Source organism: Dreissena polymorpha, chromosome 3, assembly GCF_020536995.1.
Source record: "Dreissena polymorpha isolate Duluth1 chromosome 3, UMN_Dpol_1.0, whole genome shotgun sequence".
NCBI classification, from domain to species: Eukaryota; Metazoa; Mollusca; class Bivalvia; order Myida; family Dreissenidae; genus Dreissena; species Dreissena polymorpha.
Window position 1 is genome coordinate 17169047 of NC_068357.1, and position 21384 is coordinate 17190430.

Sequence of the window (21384 nt, forward strand, 5' to 3'; positions counted from 1 at the left end):
CGGTAGTGCTTCTAGTTACCCATAGCTCATTAACCCTTTGCATGCTGGGAAATTTGTCGTCTGCTAAAATGTTGTTTGCTGAATTCTAAAATTAGCATTTTCTTCGATTTTTTTCAAAGAATACTATCAGAATAGCAAACAGTTTGGATCAAGATCAGACGCCAAGTTTTTTGGCTTCTGATATTGATCCAAACTGTTTGCAAAGGCCTTTAAAATTCGGTTCCAGCACTGAAAGAGTTTAATGTGCTCAACAGCAGTATAACAACAGCAGTCACATAGGCTTATCTGGGTCGACAATTTACACACATGCATTAGGCTCCATGTTTTATAGAGCAAGTCTCATATAATTTTAGCTGCAACAGCACCTACATCCAACAGATATTCTATTTTCACAGGGGTTAGACAGCAGAAACAAGCAGAAACTCAAGCAATCATACAAGCATCATTGTTACATGTTTATCCAATATTGTCTTCCTGAAACACAAAATGAAATAATTGTAGTAAAAACAAACTCTTGCTCATCATTTGTCATGTTTAGGTCTCAATATAAGAAATCTATTATTAAGATAAATTGAATTAGTTACTTTAATTCATAAATTCCGTATTTTCTATTTATAGTAATGGTGGTATTGACCCCACAAAAGCCATGTGAAATCCAAAGCAATGTCTTGATATTAAGATATCTATGTATGAAGTTTCGTTTCCATAGCTCTGTTTTTAGTTGGTTGCGTAGCGACCAGCTAATGTTGTTATTTCATAATTGTAATCATGAAGATGGCTAAATGCACATCTCCCATCCAACCCCTAAGCCTTCCAAAGACTGGTCAAAGTACGTAAGGTATCTATGTATGACTGGTCAAAGTACGTAAGGTATCTATGTATGACTGGTCAAAGTACGTAAGGTATCTATGTATGAGATATTATAATCTCAATATGTTTAAGAATGAGTGAGTCAAAACTAAACCATGACATAATTATGAAGTACCATGCAAAGTTTCTTGTTCACTTCCCTTCTCTTTAATAAAACCTAATTAGTTTCAATTTTATAGCTAAAATGCTTTTAAAGTTATGAAAGATAGACACTAATAAGGCTGTTACATATGCCCCAAAATAATTGCTCCACACATGTAAAGTTACAAAGCCTAAACAAAAATGATTGACTTGTAACCTTCAATTGTGACTTTGACCTTTCACAGAGGAGCATGGTAGAGGAAACAAAATCGCACAGTTGGAAACAATCACACAACCACCCATCTACCCACGGACAATGCAATTACCTTATACACTCCTTCAGAGCCTTTATTTAAATTTTGATGGGCAGAAGGACTGAGTGGCCTACATATAGGGGGATTACTACAAGGCAAAAATTTGTGAGCCCTAATAATATAACTTTTTGTTTTTTTGGCCCCCAATTAACTTTTGGGTATGAGAACGAGTAATTTTATAGTCATTGGGCCTCTTGTGCTATCTTGATATATGAAAGTTAGTACATTATTTGTTTTGCACCAAATTTGTAATTAATTACTTACAACGTATCAGAGTGTATAATTAATTCAATATTTAGACAAGAGCTGTCAGAAGACAGCACGCTTGACTTTTCTTCGAGTGCTTGACAGTATAAAGAGGAAAGTGTTCATATTCAATAAGGTCAAGGTAATATAGTCATATTCTAACTGGAAGAGGGCCATAATTGAAACATATTGATCGCTTATGTTTTAAAGAAGTGGTACATTATAGACGATCCTGAGTTCAAGTATATTTTCAACAATCTATTGAACATTTGTTAAGACATAAAACAAACTAATAAGATTATATTTCAAGTTTGATAGCAATAGCTTGGGTGTGATGGTTGGACGGTCTTTCAAAAATAAAATCATAAAAATAAATATTAGTGTTTTTTTACCGTGTTTCAAAAAAAATTCTTTGTGTGTGTGTGGGGGGGGGGGGGGGTGTGGAGAGGGGGAGTAATGTGGGTGTGTGGTCATTTATAAGATGATATTTCAAATATAAGAAGAAAACAAGAAACCGTGGGAGACGGGTGATGCTCCCCAAAGTGTTTTTTTGTCACAATATTGCACTACATATTCAGATAAAAGGAAACGCCTTGAAGGGCATAACTTTGGACAAAATAATAGGATGGATAGTTTAGCAACATAAAAATTTCAAAGGGCCATAACTCTCTAAATAAATCATCTTACCAGAACCCACAAATAACATGCGCATCTCCTCAAGGTAGTTAAGCTTCCCATAAAGCTTGATTGTATTCCAGTCAGAAGTTGGGGAGAAATAGCCCGGACAAGAATTGCACTATATGACTTTTTTATCACATGCTTTTAAATGAGCAAATTAAATAAATATTTAGGCAAACATAATGATAAATCATGAATGTTGTTTACATTTCGGATGCTAGAATTTACAAGGGTACATTAGTTAAGGTATGGTTTTTATGACTATGATAAATACAATTTAGAACGTTTGAATTTACAAGGGTACATTAGTAAAGGTATGGTATATCTTTCTATGATAAATAACATTTAGGATGTTTGAATTTATACTAGTACATTACCTAGTCAAGGTATGGTATTTCTGACTATGATAAATAACATTTAGGATGTTTGAGTTTACACAGGTACATCTGACTATGATAAATAACATTTAGGATGTTTGAGTTTACACAGGTACATCAGTCAACGTATGGTATTGCTGACTATGATAAATAACATTTAGGATGTTGAAATTTACACCGTAGGTGTTTTATCATTACGATTATGCTGGTCGGGGTCATGAGTTAAATCTGATGCAATTACCAAAAAATTACTGATAGATTAATGTTTGGATGTAAACATTAAGGACCATATTAATGTTTTGGATTTTTGTTTTGTTTGTTTATAATGAAGTTATGAACCTAAACATTATAATATAGGAATAGTGTGTAATTATGACAATAAATGTTTTAATTGCATAATGCAGACTTTTAATTACATATCAATTGCTAATTATTTCACAAGTTTTGCAATGAAATGACTGTATTGTACTCTATATACATAGTTTGATTATAACAAAGTCAATTGCATTTTAGTATAATGGCATACAATGGAAATAAAACAAATCTTTGCTAAATTAAAAAAATAAGATAAAGGAAATAACATATTTCAATTTGACATTACTTAAGGTAAATCTACTTTTGTAAATATTAAAGATAACTGCCATGTCAAGACTTTAGTGTACATTTTCACTTGCAACTGTTATGTGACATTGTATCAATGATAACATTATTGTAATACACTCATTCATTGTATGCTTACTGTTGTCAAGCAAATAGCATAAAATAAAAGAAAAATTGTGTATTTTGACGGAAACTTTAAATTAGTTTCATCTCATGTGCACCAGACTTCGCCCCTCATGAAAATATTGCATCTGGTGCTCACTTGATGACATAAATTGTATCTTCCTCTCTTATAAAACAAATATACTCTATGTACAAAGCTCATGATTTCATGAAATAATGTTATTGATCTAATGTCCTTCATTATATAGGATTATCCAGCTTGTTTGCATAATAGATACGTAAATTCAAACATCCTTAGACAAAAAAAGAGCAAAAGAAAAAAAAAGAGTTTCAAGCTGGATTCAAACTTGGACTGCACCACAGACTGATGCAATTATGTTTGCTGGTACTTGTTTCAAAGATAAAGTAAATGTTATAAACTATGGCAAAAAGGGTTACTTTATGACAAATGGTATAGAATTCCTTTTGATATGAATACATCAAGCTTACCAGTTTAATTTGTTTCTGTGAAATATAGTCATTCACTTAGTTTTGAAATAATAATTTTAAACTTTATAATATTTTATTTGCCTTGGACAATCTAGAGTTCAGTCCCCTCAAATGCTTATAAGTACTTGTAAATTTGAGACATGCTGTGGGAAAATCAACCTTTGGCGTTTGCGACCAACATGGATCAAGATGAGCCTGTGCATCGGTGCAGTCTCATCAGGATCCATGCTGTTTTATATACTTAAAGCTTCTGCAACACTTAAAAGGTCTGAAAGTTAACAGCATGGATCCTGGTGTGATTGAGCGGATGCGCAGGCTCATCTGGATTCATGCTGGTCGCAAACACCAAAGGTTGGTTTTCGCACAGCAAGGCTCAGTTATTCCTTACTATTTTAGTTACATGTACATGTACTTCTGATGACTGCCATTTCCTAGTTCTAGTTTTATCATAAGAGTGAAGGCTTTGTGAAAGTGACCCCTGGTTAGTAACATGAAACATGTTCTATCCTTATATTGTTTACATTATTTCAGTTCAATAAACTGTTGATTGAAGTTAAATATATTTTTGCTTGAGATTCCAGTACCCTGATAATGGACACCTGTGTTATTTTGTAAGTTACCAGTCTAGTCAGTTGTAAGTACCTGGTCAGTCATGGTTTGCGTTTTCTACAGTTGAAATGAAACCAACCGTCCATTGAAGTATACTTAATTTAATGTCATTGAAAGATAACATCATAAAATTAAGGTTATAAAAAAAAGGACATGTCCATTAAAACTTTTCCTTTAGTTACAATGTTTCTTGGATATTGCAAAACCATCAAATGTAGATAAAAACCAAGTGCAAAAGTAATGTATCTTCTGATACAATAGTTTTGCAACAAAATATATTGGCTAAAAAGGAATAAATTTTAACGCAACATTATTGTATCTTGATATTCATCAAATACATTTAAATGAATCAATATCTAAACAAATTGATAACTGTAATGTTTAAATACAGTTATTTACTACAAGATTTAGCCTGGTTTTTATCAAGAAGTGAAAATTAGGGAAACAAGGATGTCTTTTTCGATCTCCTGTAAATTCTAAAAATCTGAGTTACAATAGTTTTGCGCCAAACCCTCGATGTACAGTTTATAGAAAATTTCAAAGGGCCATAACTCTGTGAAAAATCATCTGACCATAACCGGCTGATAATGTGCACATGTCCTCTTCCCATAAAGTTTAATTGAATTCCGGTCATTAATTGCTGAGAAATAGCCCGGACAAAAATTGTGCACGGACGGACACACGCACCGACAGACGAAGCGGCGACTATATGCCCTCCATAAAAAAAGGAAACAAGAGCACCGCCTTGCGGGTGCAGACCGCTCATCTATTTACTTTTTAAAGGTGAAGGGACTCTCAATTTCAATCACAAAGGAGGGAGGGGTGGAATGAAGAGGGGTGTATAGTGTGGGGGTGTGGACATTTATAACATTATCTTCCAAAAAATGCCGAAAAAAATATAATTTTTTTTTTTTTAGGGTGTGGTGGTCATTTGTGAGATGATCATAAAAAAAAAAAAATTAGTGGGAGTGGGGGGGAGGAGATTCTTGGGTGCGATGGTTGGACGGTATTTCAAAAATAAAATAATAAAAATAAATATTTGTGTTTTTTAAGCGTTTCAAAAAAAGAATTTGGGGTGGGGTGGGGTGGGGGGGGGGTATAGTGTGAGGGTGCGGTGGTCATTTGTGAGATGATCTTAAAAAAAAAAAAAAACATAGGGGGGGGGGGGGGATTCCGGGAGGGGGGGGGGGGGGAGGGCACGGGGGATGGTTTGGGTGGAGTCTATTGTGGTATGTCAGGTAAGAGTAGTTTTGTCAAAGTATCAATCAAATCCAATCATAAATAAAGAGTTATGGCAATTTTAGCAAAATTTAATTATTTGACCTTGAAAGTCAAGGTCATTCAAAGGTCAAGGTAAAATTCAACTTGCCAGGTACAGTAACCTCATGATAGCATGAAAGTATTTGAACTTTGAAAGCAATAGCCTTGATACTTTAGAAGTAAAGTGGATCGAAACACAAAATTTAACCATATATTCAAAGTTACTAAGTCAAAAAAGGGCCATAATTCCGTAAAAATGACAACCAGAGTTATGCAACTTGTCCTTTTACTGTCCCCTTATGATAGTTTGCGAGTGTTCCTAGTATGAAAGCAATATCTATGATAGTTTAGGGGTAAAGTTGACCAAAACACAAAACTTAACCAAGTTTTCAATTTTCTAAGTATAAAGGGCCCATAATTCTGTCCAAATGCCAGTCAGAGTTAAATAACTTTGCCTGCACAGTCCCCTTATGATAGTTAATAAGTGTTGCAAGTATGAAAGCAATAGCTTTGATACTTTAGGAATAAAGTGGACCTAAACACAAACCTTAACCAAATTTTCAATTTTCTAAATATAAAAAGGGCACATAATTCTGTCAAAATGCCAGTCAGAGTTACATAACTTTGCCTGCACAGTCCCCTTATGATAGTTAGCAAGTGTTGCAAGTATGAAAGCAATAGCTTTGATACTTAAGGAATAAAATGGACCTAAACACAAAACTTAACCAAAAGTTTCAATTTTCTAAGTATAAAAAGGGCTTATAATTCTGTCAAAATGCACGCCAGAGTTATCTAACTTTGCCTGCCCAGTCCCCTCATGATAGTAAGTAAGTGTACCAAGTTTGAATGCAATAGCATTAATACTTTCTGAGAAAAGTGGACCTAAACGCAAAACTTAACCGGACGCCGACGCCAAGGTGATGACAATAGCTCATAATTTTTTTTCAAAAAAATAGATGAGCTAAAAATATAAAAAAAATCAATGGGGGGGGGGATTCTGGTGTGAGGGCTGGGGGATGATTTGGGTGGAGTCCATTGTGGTATGTCAGGTAAATGTTTAAGTGTTGTAAGAGCTGTGTTTGTGAAACACAATGCCCCCTACTGCGCCGCTTTGAAGCAATATCTTTGACCTTAAAGGATGACCTTGACCTTTCACCACTCATAATGTGCAGCTCCATGAGATACGCATGCATGCCAAATATCAAGTTGCTATCTTCAATATCGCAAAATTTGACCTTTGACCTTGAACGATGACCTTGACCTATCACCACTAAAAATGTGCAGCTCCATGAGATACGCATGCATGCCAAATATCAAGTTGCTATCTTCAATGTTAAAGTTTTCGGACGGACTGACAGACGCCATATATAATTTTACCTTTGACCTTGACCTTTCACCACTAAAAATGTGCAGCTCTATGAGATACACATCCAAATATCAAGTTGCTATCTTCAATATTGCAAAAGTTATGGCCAATGTTAAAGTTTTCGGATGGATGCACAGACTGACGGACAGTTCAACTGCTACCGGGGGCATAAAAAAAAGGAAAAAAAAAAAAAAATTGAGGGGGGGGATTCTGGGGTGGGGCCTGGCAGATGGTTTGGTAGGAGTCCATTGTGGTATGTCAGGTAAGCATTGTTTTGTCAAAGTATGAATCAAATCTGATCCTAAATAAAGGAGTTATGGCAATTTAAGCAAAATTTATTTATTTGACCTTGAGATTCAAGGTCATTGAAAGGTCAAGGTCAAATTCACCTTGCCAGGTACAGAACCCTCATGATAGTAAGAAAGTATTTGAAGTTTGAAAGCAATAGCCTTGATACTTTAGAAGTAAAGTGCATCTAAACACAAAATTTAACAAAATATTCAAAGTTACTTAGTCAAAAAAGGGCCATAATTCTGTCAAAATGCCAACCAGAGTTATGCAACTTGTCCTGTACAGTCCCCTTATGATAGTTAGCGAGTGTTCCAAGTCTTAAAGCAATAGCTATTACACTTTAGGAGTAAAATGGACCAAAACACAATACTTAACAAAATTTTCAATAAAAAGGGGCATTACTCTAAAAATAATGCTGACAGAGTTATGAAACTTGACATACACAATTGTCTTGTTGTTATAAAGAATTATTCCAAGTTTGAGTTAATTATCTTTGATAGTGTTAAAGTTATTTGACTTTATAAAAAACTTTAACCAACGGCGACCCTGACGGCGACGCCAGGGCGAGTAGTATAGCTCTCATTTTTCTTTGAAAAGTCGAGCTAAAAATGCTTTTTGAAGGTAGAATAATTTCTTTCAAAACATAACTTATTTAAAGCTCAACCCAATTTATTTTCCAAAGATTTTTAAAATAAGAGCTGCCAAAATGACCAAAAGATGTTATCAAAACGTTTGAGCCTTCATTTATATTAAAAACATAACAGTTTTTCTAAAAGTAACTACTTAATTTATCTACTTCTACTTTGGGTAGCTAAAGTCTGCAGCGGTTCGCAACTATGCAGAGCAGCACTGGGTACATACCGAATTGGAGCTGCCCTCCTTTATACTTTTGTTTCCTCGTTGTTTGTCCTGCATATGGAGATAGAGTTTTTGCATGCGTGTTTGACCTGAGGCAATAGGGGTTGAGTAACGAGGGGTTTGGTTAGCTGAAGGGTCAGCGCGGCGCTCATAAGCTGCGTTAGGTTGTTGCACAACAGAACTCTAGGGTTAAACAAAATATGAACTGCACTCATGGGTTAAACAAAATCTGAGTGAAGGGCCTAGTATCAAAAACATTCTCAAATTTTTGAGCTCCACTCATATGACGAGCGTTGATTTTTTTCTCGACTGAGCTCTGAGAAAGTCGGTCAGCTAATGACTAGTCTCAAAACTCAGCTAAAGATTCACACATTCTTTCTCAAACTCAGAGTATAGTCAACCTCAAAAATAAGAAAGACATATGTTAAAAAAAGTTGAGCACGATGTGAAAATCATTTTAAAACGTTATAAAAATCACACTCAAATTTGAGAAAAGTATGTTCATGATACTTTCCCAAATGTGAAGAAGTTATGCACACTGATATCAAAGTGAATGAAAAATGGCAAGTTTTCAACAAGCACAAAAGCATGAGATTATAGCGAGTGATAAAAAACCTTCACTTTAAAAACATTCATTGTTTTCCATTTTTAATGGCCTTCCAGGACCAACTAATAAATTACGCAAATGGACCAAAACAAATTAAGTTGTTGATACTAAATAAAGAAAAAATATTTTGCCATAAAAGAAAAAAAATGTCACCACCAAAAACAAAATATATTTTGAGTTATAAACCTTAATATTTCTGTAAGCATTTACACAACGCATCTGTTAATGTGAGATGAAGCTCAAGTTTTGTGAGTGCAATTTAAGCCTAAAATGAAGCTTTTATTTAGGGGTTGGGGGTGTGGAGATTTAGGCCGAAACTGAATCTATATTTTTCACAATTTATGTATATCACATACCAGTTAACTTTATTGACATATATTTTTGGCCAACACTACCGAGATTTCTTTGCTGGTGTAATCCAGAACAACTTGAGATCTTGGCCTGTATTCTGTATAAGATACTTGAGCTCTTGGCCTGTATTCTGTATTAGATACTTGAGCTCTTGGCCTGTATTCTGTATTAGAAACTTGAGCTCTTGGCCTGTATTCTGTATTAGATACTTGAGCTCTTGGCCTGTATTCTGTATTAGATACGTATCTTGGCCTGAATTGTGTATAAGATACGTATCTTTGCTTGAATTCTGTATAAGATACGTATCTTGGCCTGTATTCTGTATTAGATACGTATCTTGGCTTGTATTCTGTATTAGATACGTATCTTGGCCTGTATTCTGTATTAGATACGTATCTTGGCCTGTATTCTGTATTAGATATGTATCTTGGCCTGTATTCTGTATAAGATACGTATTTTGATGCATGTGTAGTCCATTAGAAAGTTAAATTTAATAAAGACCATTCTTACTAGATTCAAGTTTTAAAGGCTTCATTTCCAACCCTTAGATACTGATGAGCATCAAACAGCATAAAACCTAAACAGACTGTGAGTTATTCGCAGGCTGTTCGTCTTTTTATGCTGGTTCCAAAAGCCATTTTCACTTGGCTTCTTATGGGGAAAGGGTTAAGGTTTCGGTAAGTCTTATTCACATAATTCCTAACCTTAGAATAACCCCTTGTGTTCACCATTTCTTCCTTACAAGTTAAGGTGCATATGCATCTGGCTTATATCCAAAGAAACAAGGGCTGTTTGTAAAACATGCATGCCCCCCATATGGGCTGTCAGTTGTAGTGGCAGCCATTGTGTGAATACGTTTTTTGTCACTGTGACCTTGACCTTTGACCTAGTGACCTGAAAATCAATAGGGGTCATCTGCCAGTCATGATCAATGTACCTATGAAGTTTCATGATCCTAGGCCTAATTATTCTTGAGTTATCATCAGGAAACCATTTTACTGTTTCCAGTCACTGTGACCTTGACCTTTGACCTAGTGACCTGAAAATCAAAAGGGGTCATCTGCCAGTCATGATCGATGTACCTATGAAGTTTCATGATCCTAGGCGTAAGCATTCTTGAGTTATCATCTGGAAACCATTTTACTGTTTTTAGTCACTGTGACTTTGACCTTTGACCAAGTGACCTGAAAATCAATAGGGGTCATCTTCCAGTCATGATCAATGTACCTATGAAGTTTCATGATCCTAGGCGTAAGCATTCTTGAGTTATTATCCGGAAACCATTTTACTATTTCGAGTCACTGTGACCTTGACCTTTGATCTAGTGACCTGAAAATCAATAGGGGTTATCTGCCAGTCATAATCAATGTACCTCTGAAGTTTCATGATCATAGGCCCAAGCATTCTTGAGTTATCATCCGGAAAACATTTTACTATTTCAAGTCACTGTGACCTTGACATTTGACCTAGTGACCTGAAAATCAATAGGGGTCATCTGCCAGTCAGGATCAATGTACCTATGAAGTTTCATGATCCTAGGCTTAAGGATTCTTGAGTTATCATCTGGAAACCATCTGGTGGACGGACCGACCGACCGACCAACGCACCGACCGACCGACATGTGCCAAATAATATACCCCCTCTTCTTAAAAGGGGGGGGGGCATAAAAAGTGCATCTCTGAATCATAGCAGACAAGTTTGAGTGGATGTTGGTGAATATGGGTACAGGTAATTTTCACATGCAGGTTATCACATCAACAACAACAACAACCACAACTCTGACAAGAATAACAAATAAATCAAACCTTTGTTTCTCTACACAAATTTGATCTAAAAGTCAGAGTCAGAGGCATTATTTAAGAGACGCATGGTATGAGCAAATGCAAAATAGCTAAACAAAAATTAATTTCAAATGTTAAAAAAGCATGACATTGCAAAATAAAAGCAGAGCTTTAGTAAAGATTTAAGAAAAAAAAACATAGTAAAAGATTTGAAAATGAATAAATAATAAAGCTATCTGATTGTTTTTCTACAAGAACATCATAGTCTATCAAAACTTAGCATGTATAATTCTAATATAAAAATAAACAAAGCTGTGAACTGATAAACTACACATAAACCAGTCTTGCCTTAGGAAAACAAGGCTTAATGCGCGTGCGTAGTGTCCCAAATTGTGTCGTGTTCTGAGAAAACTGGGAATAATGCATGTGTGTAAAGTGTCATCCCAGATTAGCCTGTGCAGTCCGCACAGGCTAATCAGGGACGACACTTTTTGCCTAAATCAGATTTTTGCTAAGAAGAGACTTCATTTAAACAAAAAATGTCATAAAAGCGGAAAGTGTTGTCCCTGATTAGCCTGTGCGGACTGCACAGGATAATCTGGGATGACAATTTCCGCACTAGCATTATGCCCAGTTTTCTCAGAATGCGACTTAATTCAGGGACAACTTCCCGACCAAACTCGATTTTCGCTCAGCAGAGACTTCAGTCACACTAAAACAACCTTAGCATACAAGTAGACAGTGTGCGACAGGCTTATCTGGGACGCCACTTTATTCACGTGAATTAAACACCGTTTTCCAAGAGTAAGACTCAAATAAAATCAAGAAACGCTTTACATAAAAAAATCAACATAATCATCGAGAATCAGAAAAAGCAATTGTGTACACATACTTTTTGTTGTGGTGCATCATGAGCGTCATTGTTGGAGCGGATGTTCAAGGTCATCACTGGAGTTTTGGGCCTCTCAGGAGTTCGAACCTTTAAACAAGTAATTTTTTAACAGTATTTAGTGTAAGTATGGGCCTCGTTTTGGGGAAATTGGCTAAATGCTTTTGCGTAAAGTGTTGTCCCAAATTAGCCTGTGAAGCCTGAACAGGCCAATCAAGGACAACCCTTTTTGCCTAGACTGGATTTTCATTAAGAAGAGACTTTCTGATTAGCCTGTGCAGAATGCACAGGTTAAAATGTGATGACAGTATACACTCATGCATTAAGTCCTATTTTTTCCAGAGAGAGAGATTCAAATATGAATTAGCATAATGACATGTCATCTGTTAAAATATAAATGACCTCCGGTGAGTTTAAATATGAGGTAGAATAATTAATGTCATAACTGTACCACTTGGCATAACAATGGGGTAGAATAATGTAATAACTGTACTACTCTGTGTAAATATGAGGTAGAATAATGTAATAGCTGTACCACTCAGTGTAAAATATGAGGTAGAATAATGTAATAACTGTACCACTTAGCGTAAATATGAGGTCTAATAATGTCATAACTTTCCACTTAGTGTAAATATGAGGTAGAATAATGTCATAACTGTACCACTTAGCGTAAATATGAGGTAAAATAATTTCATAACTGTACCACTCAATGTAAATATGAATAACAAGCAAATTCGTTGAATTGATATCCCCCGCCTATATACTTCTGGACACAAAGTGTTATATTTGACACTAAAAAAGCATTTTTTTGAAGATACAAAGGGCCATAACTCTGTTATTATCAGATGGTGTACAATGCCATTTGGCGTGCATCATCCTATTATCAATATATATACTCATACCAAGTTTCAATGAAATCCGCAAAAGCACTTCCAAGATATGGCTCCGGACACAAAAGTGACGGACAGACGGACAGCCGGACGGACAGCCTCTGGCGGGGGATATATACTCGTACCAAGTTTCAATGAAATCTGCCAAAGCACTTCCAAGATATGGCTCCGGACACAAAAGTGCCTATAGTAAAAAGCATTTTTTCAAGATACAAAGGGCCATAACTCTGTTTTTAACAGATGGTGTACAATGCCATTTGGCGTGCATCATCCTCTTATGCATATATATACTCATACCAAGTTTCAATGAAATCCACCAAAGCACTTCCAAGATATGGCTCCGGACACAAAAGTGCCTATAGTAAAAAGCATTTTTCAAGATACAAAGGGCCATAACTCTCTTTTTAACAGATGGTGTACAATGCCATTTGGCGTGCATCATTCTCTTATGCATATATATACTCATACCAAGTTTCAATGAAATCCGCCAAAGCACTTCCAAGATATGGCTCCGGACACAAAAGTGCCTATAGTAAAAAGCATTTTTTCAAGAAACAAAGGGCCATAACTCTATTTTTAACAGATAGTGTACATAGAGAATACTAGGTCGGTGCCGAATAAAGCAAAGTTTATTTTGCGAGGCTTAGAAAATCTGAACCACGAGCCTTGGCGAGTGGTTCAGATTTTCGTGCCGAGCAAGATAAACTTTGCTTTATTCGGCACCGACCTAGTATTCGATTTATCCCATCAATTTTCTTAGTCGTAAATTATTTCTTTAAACATAGAATAGGAAAATCGAACTAGACGGAAAATCCCAAAGATATTTTAAGCAATCATTGTTTCATTATTTTAATCGTGTCGAGCCTAATACATTACAAAAAGATCAGTAACCAACCTGTTTTTCGTTTATCATACCTCTACGTCCCCGATTTTTAAGAAATAATGAAAAAAGACACTAAACAACTGCATGTTTAGCGTGAAACAACATGCATTGTGTCGTATGACGTATTAATAATGACGTCACGAGTACGCGCACTTAATATTTGTAAATAATGTTTATTTGCTTTTTGAGTTGCATTATGTGTAAAAACTATATTACATCTTGGTATCAAATTGTTTGTTTTGTTAAATCTGATTCGATTTTACTAAAAATGATTACTTTATAGTTGATTCCGAGTAATATGAACATTCTTCGCCGCGCGTGACAGCTATATTTCAGCACTGCTGAAATAAAGGTAAATTTATTCCACAGTGGTTTATTTCGACAATGCACGTCTGATGATGGGATAAAATGCCATTTGACGTGCATCATCCTCTTATACATATATATACTCATACGAAGTTTCAATGAAATCCGCCAAAGCACTTCCAAGATATGGCTCCGGACACAAAAGTGCCGGACGGACGGACAGCCGGATGGACAGACGGACAACGCCGAAACAATATCCCTCCGCCTCTGGCGGGGGATAATAATTATGAAGTCATTGGTGTATTTAATATGAATAAAAGCATTGTCCTGTTTCCTTTTTTAACAATTTATTTTACCTCGGTTACATGGAAAGCTTAAGGCTTATTGGAATGCTGTTGAGTCCGTTTCCTGTATAGAACCAGTACTTAGTGTCTATAATTGAGATCAAAAGAATTCTACCACAGTGGGGATCAAACCAGTTACCTCCTGGTTGCTAAGCAGAAACCATATCCACAATGCTACAGCAATGTAAAAGGTATGGGTACTTACCCTGTAGACAGGTAGGGCCCTGAACACTGCCCCATCCCTCTTCCTTCCTGGAGCCACACCCTCAAGGTGGTCATTGTAAGCCTACCACAGAGTTTCAACATTAACACTTTACCACTTAGATTCATATTTTGACACATGTGTAGTCCCTTAGAAAGTTAAATTTAATAAATGACCTTTCTTACTAGATTCAAGTTTTAAAGGCTTCATTTCCAACCTTTAGATACTGATGAGCAGCAAACAGCATAAAACATTAACAGACTGCGAGTTTCTCAAAGTCTGTTCTGGTTTTATGCTGTTTTCACATAGCCATTTTTACTTTGCTCCAGAGGGGAAAAGGGTTAATATATTGTGAAATAAAAAAGTAAAGCTTGTGCATTGTTTGTCACATCTATGACAAGATCAAGTTATTTCACTTTATCTGAGATGTGCTCTCGGAAACAGGGTTCAATATATATTTTTGTAAAGAGCCATCCAAGAATAGCCTGTGCAATTCACACAGGCTAATCAGGAACAACTAAACAAAAATCCAGTCTAAAAGGAAAGTTTCATCCCTTATTAGCCATGGCAGACTGCATGAGTTAATCAGGGATGACATTTTACGCACATGCGTCAAGCCACATATTCTCAGAGCCCTTCTAAAAAATGCAATAACTAGAGCTTGTCATACCTGTGACAAATCACCTGATCGCCGCATAACTTAAGCAGTTTTTAAAGTAGTATAATCAACAAACAATGTGTGTATGTTTGACTTTTTTACATTTGAATAATGAAGAAGAATTGTGAATCCACCGAAATAAACCGATTAGATCTCCCTTACCGGTATACACAGAAATTGAGATTTAAACATAACACCAACACTTGACACAACACAGATCTTAACAAGACTATTGCCAAGCAATATATGTTCCAAACCGGCTCCACCATTGTCAGAAATACCACCATTGTCAGAAATAAAAATAAAAAAAATATTTGTTTCCACAATTTTTGAGGTAGGAACAAAATGAAATCACGTGCATAATGTCCATATTGCCATCTATCCATGTTTCAAGTTTCATGAAAATATATGAAGAACTTTTAAAGTTATCGCAGGATCCAGAAAACTACCATTTTCAGCAGTATTTCTAGTCTATTTGTTGCCATATCACCCAGAATTTTTGACGTAGGGACAAAATGAAATGACGTGCATAATGTCCATATTGCCATCTATCCATGTTTCAAGTTTCATGAAAAAAATATGTAGAACTTTTAAAGTTATCGCAGGAACCAGAAAAGTGTGACAGACAGACAGACAGACAGACAGACTAACAGACGCACAGAGCAAAAACCATAAGTCCCCTTCGGTGAAACCGGTAGGGGACAAAAACAATAAAAAATGTAAAACTAATTGAGCCTCATTCTGATAAAACTGGGCTTAATGCATTTGTGTAAAGTGTCATCCCTGATTAGCTGACTGCACAGGCTAATTTGGGACGAACATTTCTGCCTAACGGAATTTTTGCTAAGAAGAGACTTTCTTGTAACAAAAAATTCCATAACAGCTTTAAGTTGTTTTCCTGATTAGCCTGTGCAGACTTTACCCACATAAATTAAGCCCGCTTTTTTGCAGAATGAGCCTCAATTCAACAAGGTATAAAGTGAGGCACCTTTGGTTTAATGAGGGCCTCAAAGAACTTCTTGTCCTTTGGGTCCAGGGGCTTCTTTCTGTCCTGGTCTGACCGTAGATAAGCTGAGCGCTTAAATGGCTGCCATCTGCAACAAAAGTTTGAAAGAAACACGAAAACGATGGAGAAAAATTGTGTCATATTTCAACTTTGCCATCGACAGCTGAAGATATCGAGGACAAAATTAATGCTTATACAAACAAGAGATGTGTTTGTCAGAAACACAATGCCCCCTACTGCGCCGCTTTGATGTATTTATTTTTGTTTTTTATTATATCCCTTTAAAAAATATTACATCCCTTGTAAAAATGATTTGTACCTGCCAAATGATAAATAGAAATTATCTCACTTTAAAGCTTGCTACATGTACTTCCCTTGGATTTTTTTTTTTTACCTTTGACCTTGAAGGTTGACCTTGACCTTTCACTACTCAAAAATGTGCAGCTCCATGAGACACACATGCATGCCAAATATCAAGTTGCTATCTTCAATATTACAAAAGTTATGGGCAATGTTAGTTTTCCGACAAACTGATAGACGGACGGACGAACAGTTCAACTGCAATATGCCAAACTACAGGGGGCATACAAAATTTGACAAGAGCTTGTCACAGAAGTGCCAAATCCCCGCCGAAATGTGTTTGCTTGTATGACAACATTTGTTTTAGAGAGTAGAATAATATTTGTAAAAACAAATAAAGGAGAGATATTTCATTATGCTCCGGACAAAAATTTACTTTGAAATTAAATCAAGGGAGATAAATCAAATACTAAGGTACATGTAGATAGAGTTATGGTTCTTAGTCACTGCACTTCTCCTACTTGCCATCTGTTTATATTTCAAGTTTCAAGTAAATCCCTTCAGTAGATTAAGAGTTATGCTCGGACAAAAATTTACTTTAAAATTATATAAAAAGGGGAAATAATTTAAAAACTAAGGTAGATAGAGTTATGGTTCTTGGTCACTGCACTTCTCCTAGTCGCCATCTGTTTATTCTAAGTTTCAAGTAAATCCCTTTAGTATATTTAGAGTTATGCTCCGGACAAAAATTTACTTAAAAGTTATATAAACGGGAGATAATTAAAAAACTAAGGTAGATAGAGTTATGGTTCTAAGTCACTGCACTTCTCCTAGTTGCCATCTGTTTATATTCTAAGTTTTAAGTCAATCCATTGAATAGATTTAGAGTTATGCTCCGGAAAAAGTTTCGGCCGGACGGACAGACGGACGGACAGACGGACAGACAGGACCAATTACTATATCCCCTCCGATTTTTTTTTTGAAATTATATTAAAGGGGAGACAATTCAAAAACTAAGGTAGATAGAGTTGTGGTTCTTGGTCACTGCACTTCTTCTAGTTGCAATCTGTTTATATTTCAAGTTTCAAGTAAATCCCTTTAGTATATTTATAGTTATGCTCCGGAAAAAATATTATTTTAAAGTTATATAAAAGGGCAGATAATTCAAAAACTAAGGTAGATAGAGTTATGGTTCTTGGTCACTGCACTTCTCCTTGTTGCCATCTGTTTATATTCTAAGTTTAAAGTAAATCCATCGAATAGATTTAGAGTTATGCTCCGGATAAAGTATTGGCCGTACGGACGGACAGGAGCAATAACTATATCCCCTCCAAATTTCATCATCATCATCATCATTCATTATCATCATCATTATCATCATTATTTTTATAATTATTATTTATAATCATCATTATCATCATCATCATAACAATAAACTCATACTTTTCCTCCACAAAGATCAGCGGGTATTCGTACTTCTGCACTGGTCGAATCTTCTGAATAGCACTCTTGGTTTTCACCGGAGCAAGGGGACCCTACAATGTGAACAGTCATCATAACACAGAGGATATTTGTTTGCGATTTTAATTTAAAAGAGACCTGGCCCCTTTTCGAACTTGAAAATCCAAGAATTCAAGCTTCAGACATTGGTTATTTACATGCTGAAAATGGTTTTTACATCATTAAACAAGAGCTGTCACCATAGGATGACTTATGCCCCCTATAAACGCTAGGTAAAAGTTATGAGCTTTTTTAAAACCTAAACGCAGATTTCGAAACCTAAACGCAGACCCTAAGTTAAAGGTCAAGGTCACAGGGGTCAAAATTTGTGTGCGTATGAAAAGGCCTTGTCCATATACACATGCATGCCAAATATGAAATTGCTATCTGAAGTTATGAGCATTTTTCAAAATCTAAACGCAAAGTGTGACGGACAGACAGACGGACAGTCCGATCGCTATATGCCCTCCTTTGGGGGCATAAAATGTCTTAGAATATCAAAATAAATAGAAAACCACATAAACTAGAGAGCAGACACCATGCTAAATCCTTGAAATGCACTAAGTGACACCCTGACCTAGTTTTTAACCCGGTATGACCCATATTCGAACTTGACCAAGATATTGTCTTGATACAACTTCTGACCAAGTTTGGTAAAGATCAGATGAAAACTACTTCAATTAGAGAGCGGACACCATGCTAAATCCTTGAAATGCACTAAGTGACCCCGTGACCTAGTTTTTTACCTGGCATGACCCATATTCAAACTTGACCTAGATATTGTCTAGATACAACTTCTGAACAAGTTTGGTAAAGATCGGATGAAAACTATTTGAATTAGAGAGCGGACACGAAAAGTGTGACAGACTGACAGACAGACTGACAGACAGACTGACGGACAGTGCAAAAACTATATACCCCCTTTTCTTCCAAAGGGGCATACAAATTGTTCTAAACAAAGAACAATGTATAATATGTGTTAACTGCAAAGCTAGACACAACATTCACGTAGATTTAGAGCATTACAATTTTAAGAATAGTCTTTATGTTTAGACTGGACCAAATTCGAAGACTTCGTTTGTGACTATGGGCTCAGAGATATATTACTGTTCTATGATCACAGGTAAATAGAAATGTAATAGCATATTGAAACCAACAGATTTTTTATTTATTTTTTTATTTCCATTGTTGTTCAGAGTTTTTTTAAAAATTGAAACTTGTTTTAATACATAACTCTGCAGTACTCCATGATTTCCGACAAGTATAGAGTAAAAAATTTGCTACAAGCTCTTTCATACAATTATCAATAGTTATGACACTATTTTTCACTTAAGTCACAGAAAATTTCCCCATACACTAGAGGAAAGTGTTAAATAATATCTACTTTTAGGGGTGGAAAATTTTGATTATTTTTTGTATTCTTGGCATAATTGACATATTTTGCCACCATAGAATGAAAAGAACCTGTCTGCTTGTGGAACAAATGTTAGCATATCTCTATTTAAGGCTTGTAATCATTTTTTTCATGTAAGAAAAATAATTTTTGATCAATATTTATGAGATGATATCACATGTAGTTGTGCAACACTCTGGGAAAATGGGTCTTAATACATGTGTGTGAAGTGACGTTACAGATAGGCCTGTGAAGTCAAAACAGGTTAACCAGGGAAAACACTACCGCTTTTATGGCATTTTTAGGTTAAAACTGCACAGGCTAACCTGGGATGACACTATGCAAATGTATTTGGTCCAATTTTCCCAGAGCAAAACTCATATTGTATATACACTTCAATTTCAATAAGCTGATCTCAGGTATTGTAATAATGATACAAAATAAATATGATCTTTGAATGGAAAATATAAACAATGCAATTAAAATTCCCACTCCAAGCTGAACCATCATTCACCTCAGAAATGTCGTAGGGCAACGTTGGCACACCTGCCTTTTCCTCGGAGACAGGGAAGTTGAAAACACGATGCTGGCCGAAGAAACCCACAAACCTGCCTTTACGACCCCACCAGACTCTGAAATAAGGAAACTTGTCATGGAGGATGCACGGATCTTACTTTACTTGATTACCATGTGTTTGTTTGTGCAAGGCATTCTCAGGCTGTGTGGCTACAAACATTCCTAAGATAGTTTAACCCATTACCATTTAGATACGTTTTTTTACGCATTTGTTGTCCCTTAGAAAGTTAAATTTAATTTAAGACCTTTCTTACTAGATTCAAGTTGTACAGGCTTCATTTTCAACCCTAAATAAACTGATGAGCAGCGAACAGCATAAAACCTGAACAGACTGCGAGTTACTTTCAGGCTGTTCTGGTTTTATGTTGTTTTCACATAGCCATTTTTACTTTGCTTCTGAGAGGAAGAGGGAAAAATGTTATATTTTACCTGCAGAAATTGAAGCTTGTGAGTGTGCAGTACATTTTAGCTCAGCTCTCAGAAAACACGGCTTTATGTATGTGCTCAAAGTGTTGTTCCGTAAACTAGCCTGTGCAGTCCCCACAGGCTAATCAGGGACAATGCTTTTTGCTTTTAAAAGGACCTTTTCACATTAAGGTAAATTGACAAAATTGAAAAATAAAATTGTTTCAGAATTGCAAATTTGTGTTCCAGTTGTAGATATTTTAGAGAAAACAGTAATCCTAAACATTTACTATGCTCGAAAAATCCATTATATGCATCATTTGACGATTAAAACCCTGAAAATTATCAAGCGTTACAAATAAAAAAGAAGCTTATATTAAGTATAAAATACACCATACGCTATATGGGCACAGCTGGCCAAGTGGTTTAATTGTTAGAATTTTACTCCAAGCTTAAGTGGTTCGAGCCCAGTTGATGTTGACTTTGTTTATTTCTTTAATTTTATTCTTGTTTTTTTTTACTGGAGAAATTTAATGCAAATGTTAACATTTATTAATTTAAAACATTTAATGACAAACTTCAAAATTTCCAAAATTTGTGAAAAAGTCCCTTTAAGAAATTTTGTGTCTGTTCTAAACTGAAAGTATTGTCCCTGATCTTCTTGTGCGAACTGCACATGCTAATCTGGGACATTTTACACACATGCATTAAGCTGCTCACATAAACTCACCTGGCAGAGCCATCCGTGGAGGCGGACAAAATGGCTTTAACAGAATCCACGTAGGTAAGGGAGACAATCTTGGTGAGGTGTGCTCGCCAGCAGACCACCTGTTTGATGAGCTCTTGCTCTTCCGATTCCGGGGTCCTTAGAAACTTTCCGATGTCCCACAACGTCAGATAACCCTCTGTAGATTTATACAAACACTTACATAATAAACACCAGTAATATATATGAGCTGAGCTCCAGTATGCAAAGGCTAATCACGGATTACACTTTTCTCCCAAACTAGATTTTTGCTAGGAGAGACTTCCTTGAAATTAAACATAAAAGCAAAAAGTGTCGACCATTATTAACCTGTGAGGGCTTGTATGGCACTTTACGCACATGCATTAAGCATTAAGATAACAATT

General features: G+C 35.8%; 1 protein-coding gene across 12 annotated transcripts in view; it reads right to left on the reverse strand.

Moving 5' to 3' along the window:
* The window catches only part of LOC127873113 (WD repeat-containing protein 64-like), a 61124-nt gene that overhangs the window by 4041 nt on the left and 35699 nt on the right, over nt 1–21384 (reverse strand). For 5 of the 12 annotated variants that reach the window (XR_008045979.1, XR_008045978.1, XM_052416753.1 and 2 more), the window contains 7 exons: nt 20984–21158; nt 19787–19904; nt 17823–17914; nt 16062–16167; nt 14419–14499; nt 11794–11880; nt 8166–8345 (listed from right to left, as the gene is read on the reverse strand). Coding sequence is in view for 10 of the 12 variants with exons in the window: in XM_052416753.1 (XP_052272713.1) it covers nt 8166–8345; nt 11794–11880; nt 14419–14499; nt 16062–16167; nt 17823–17914; nt 19787–19904; nt 20984–21158 (839 nt within the window). In the remaining 2 variants the exon portion in view is untranslated. Of the gene's footprint in view, nt 1–446; nt 475–8165; nt 8346–10925; nt 10951–11793; nt 11881–14418; nt 14500–16061; nt 16168–17822; nt 17915–19786; nt 19905–20983; nt 21159–21384 lie in introns of those variants that run through there. The other 7 variants (XM_052416755.1, XM_052416758.1, XM_052416762.1 and 4 more) reach the window with 7 other exon arrangements.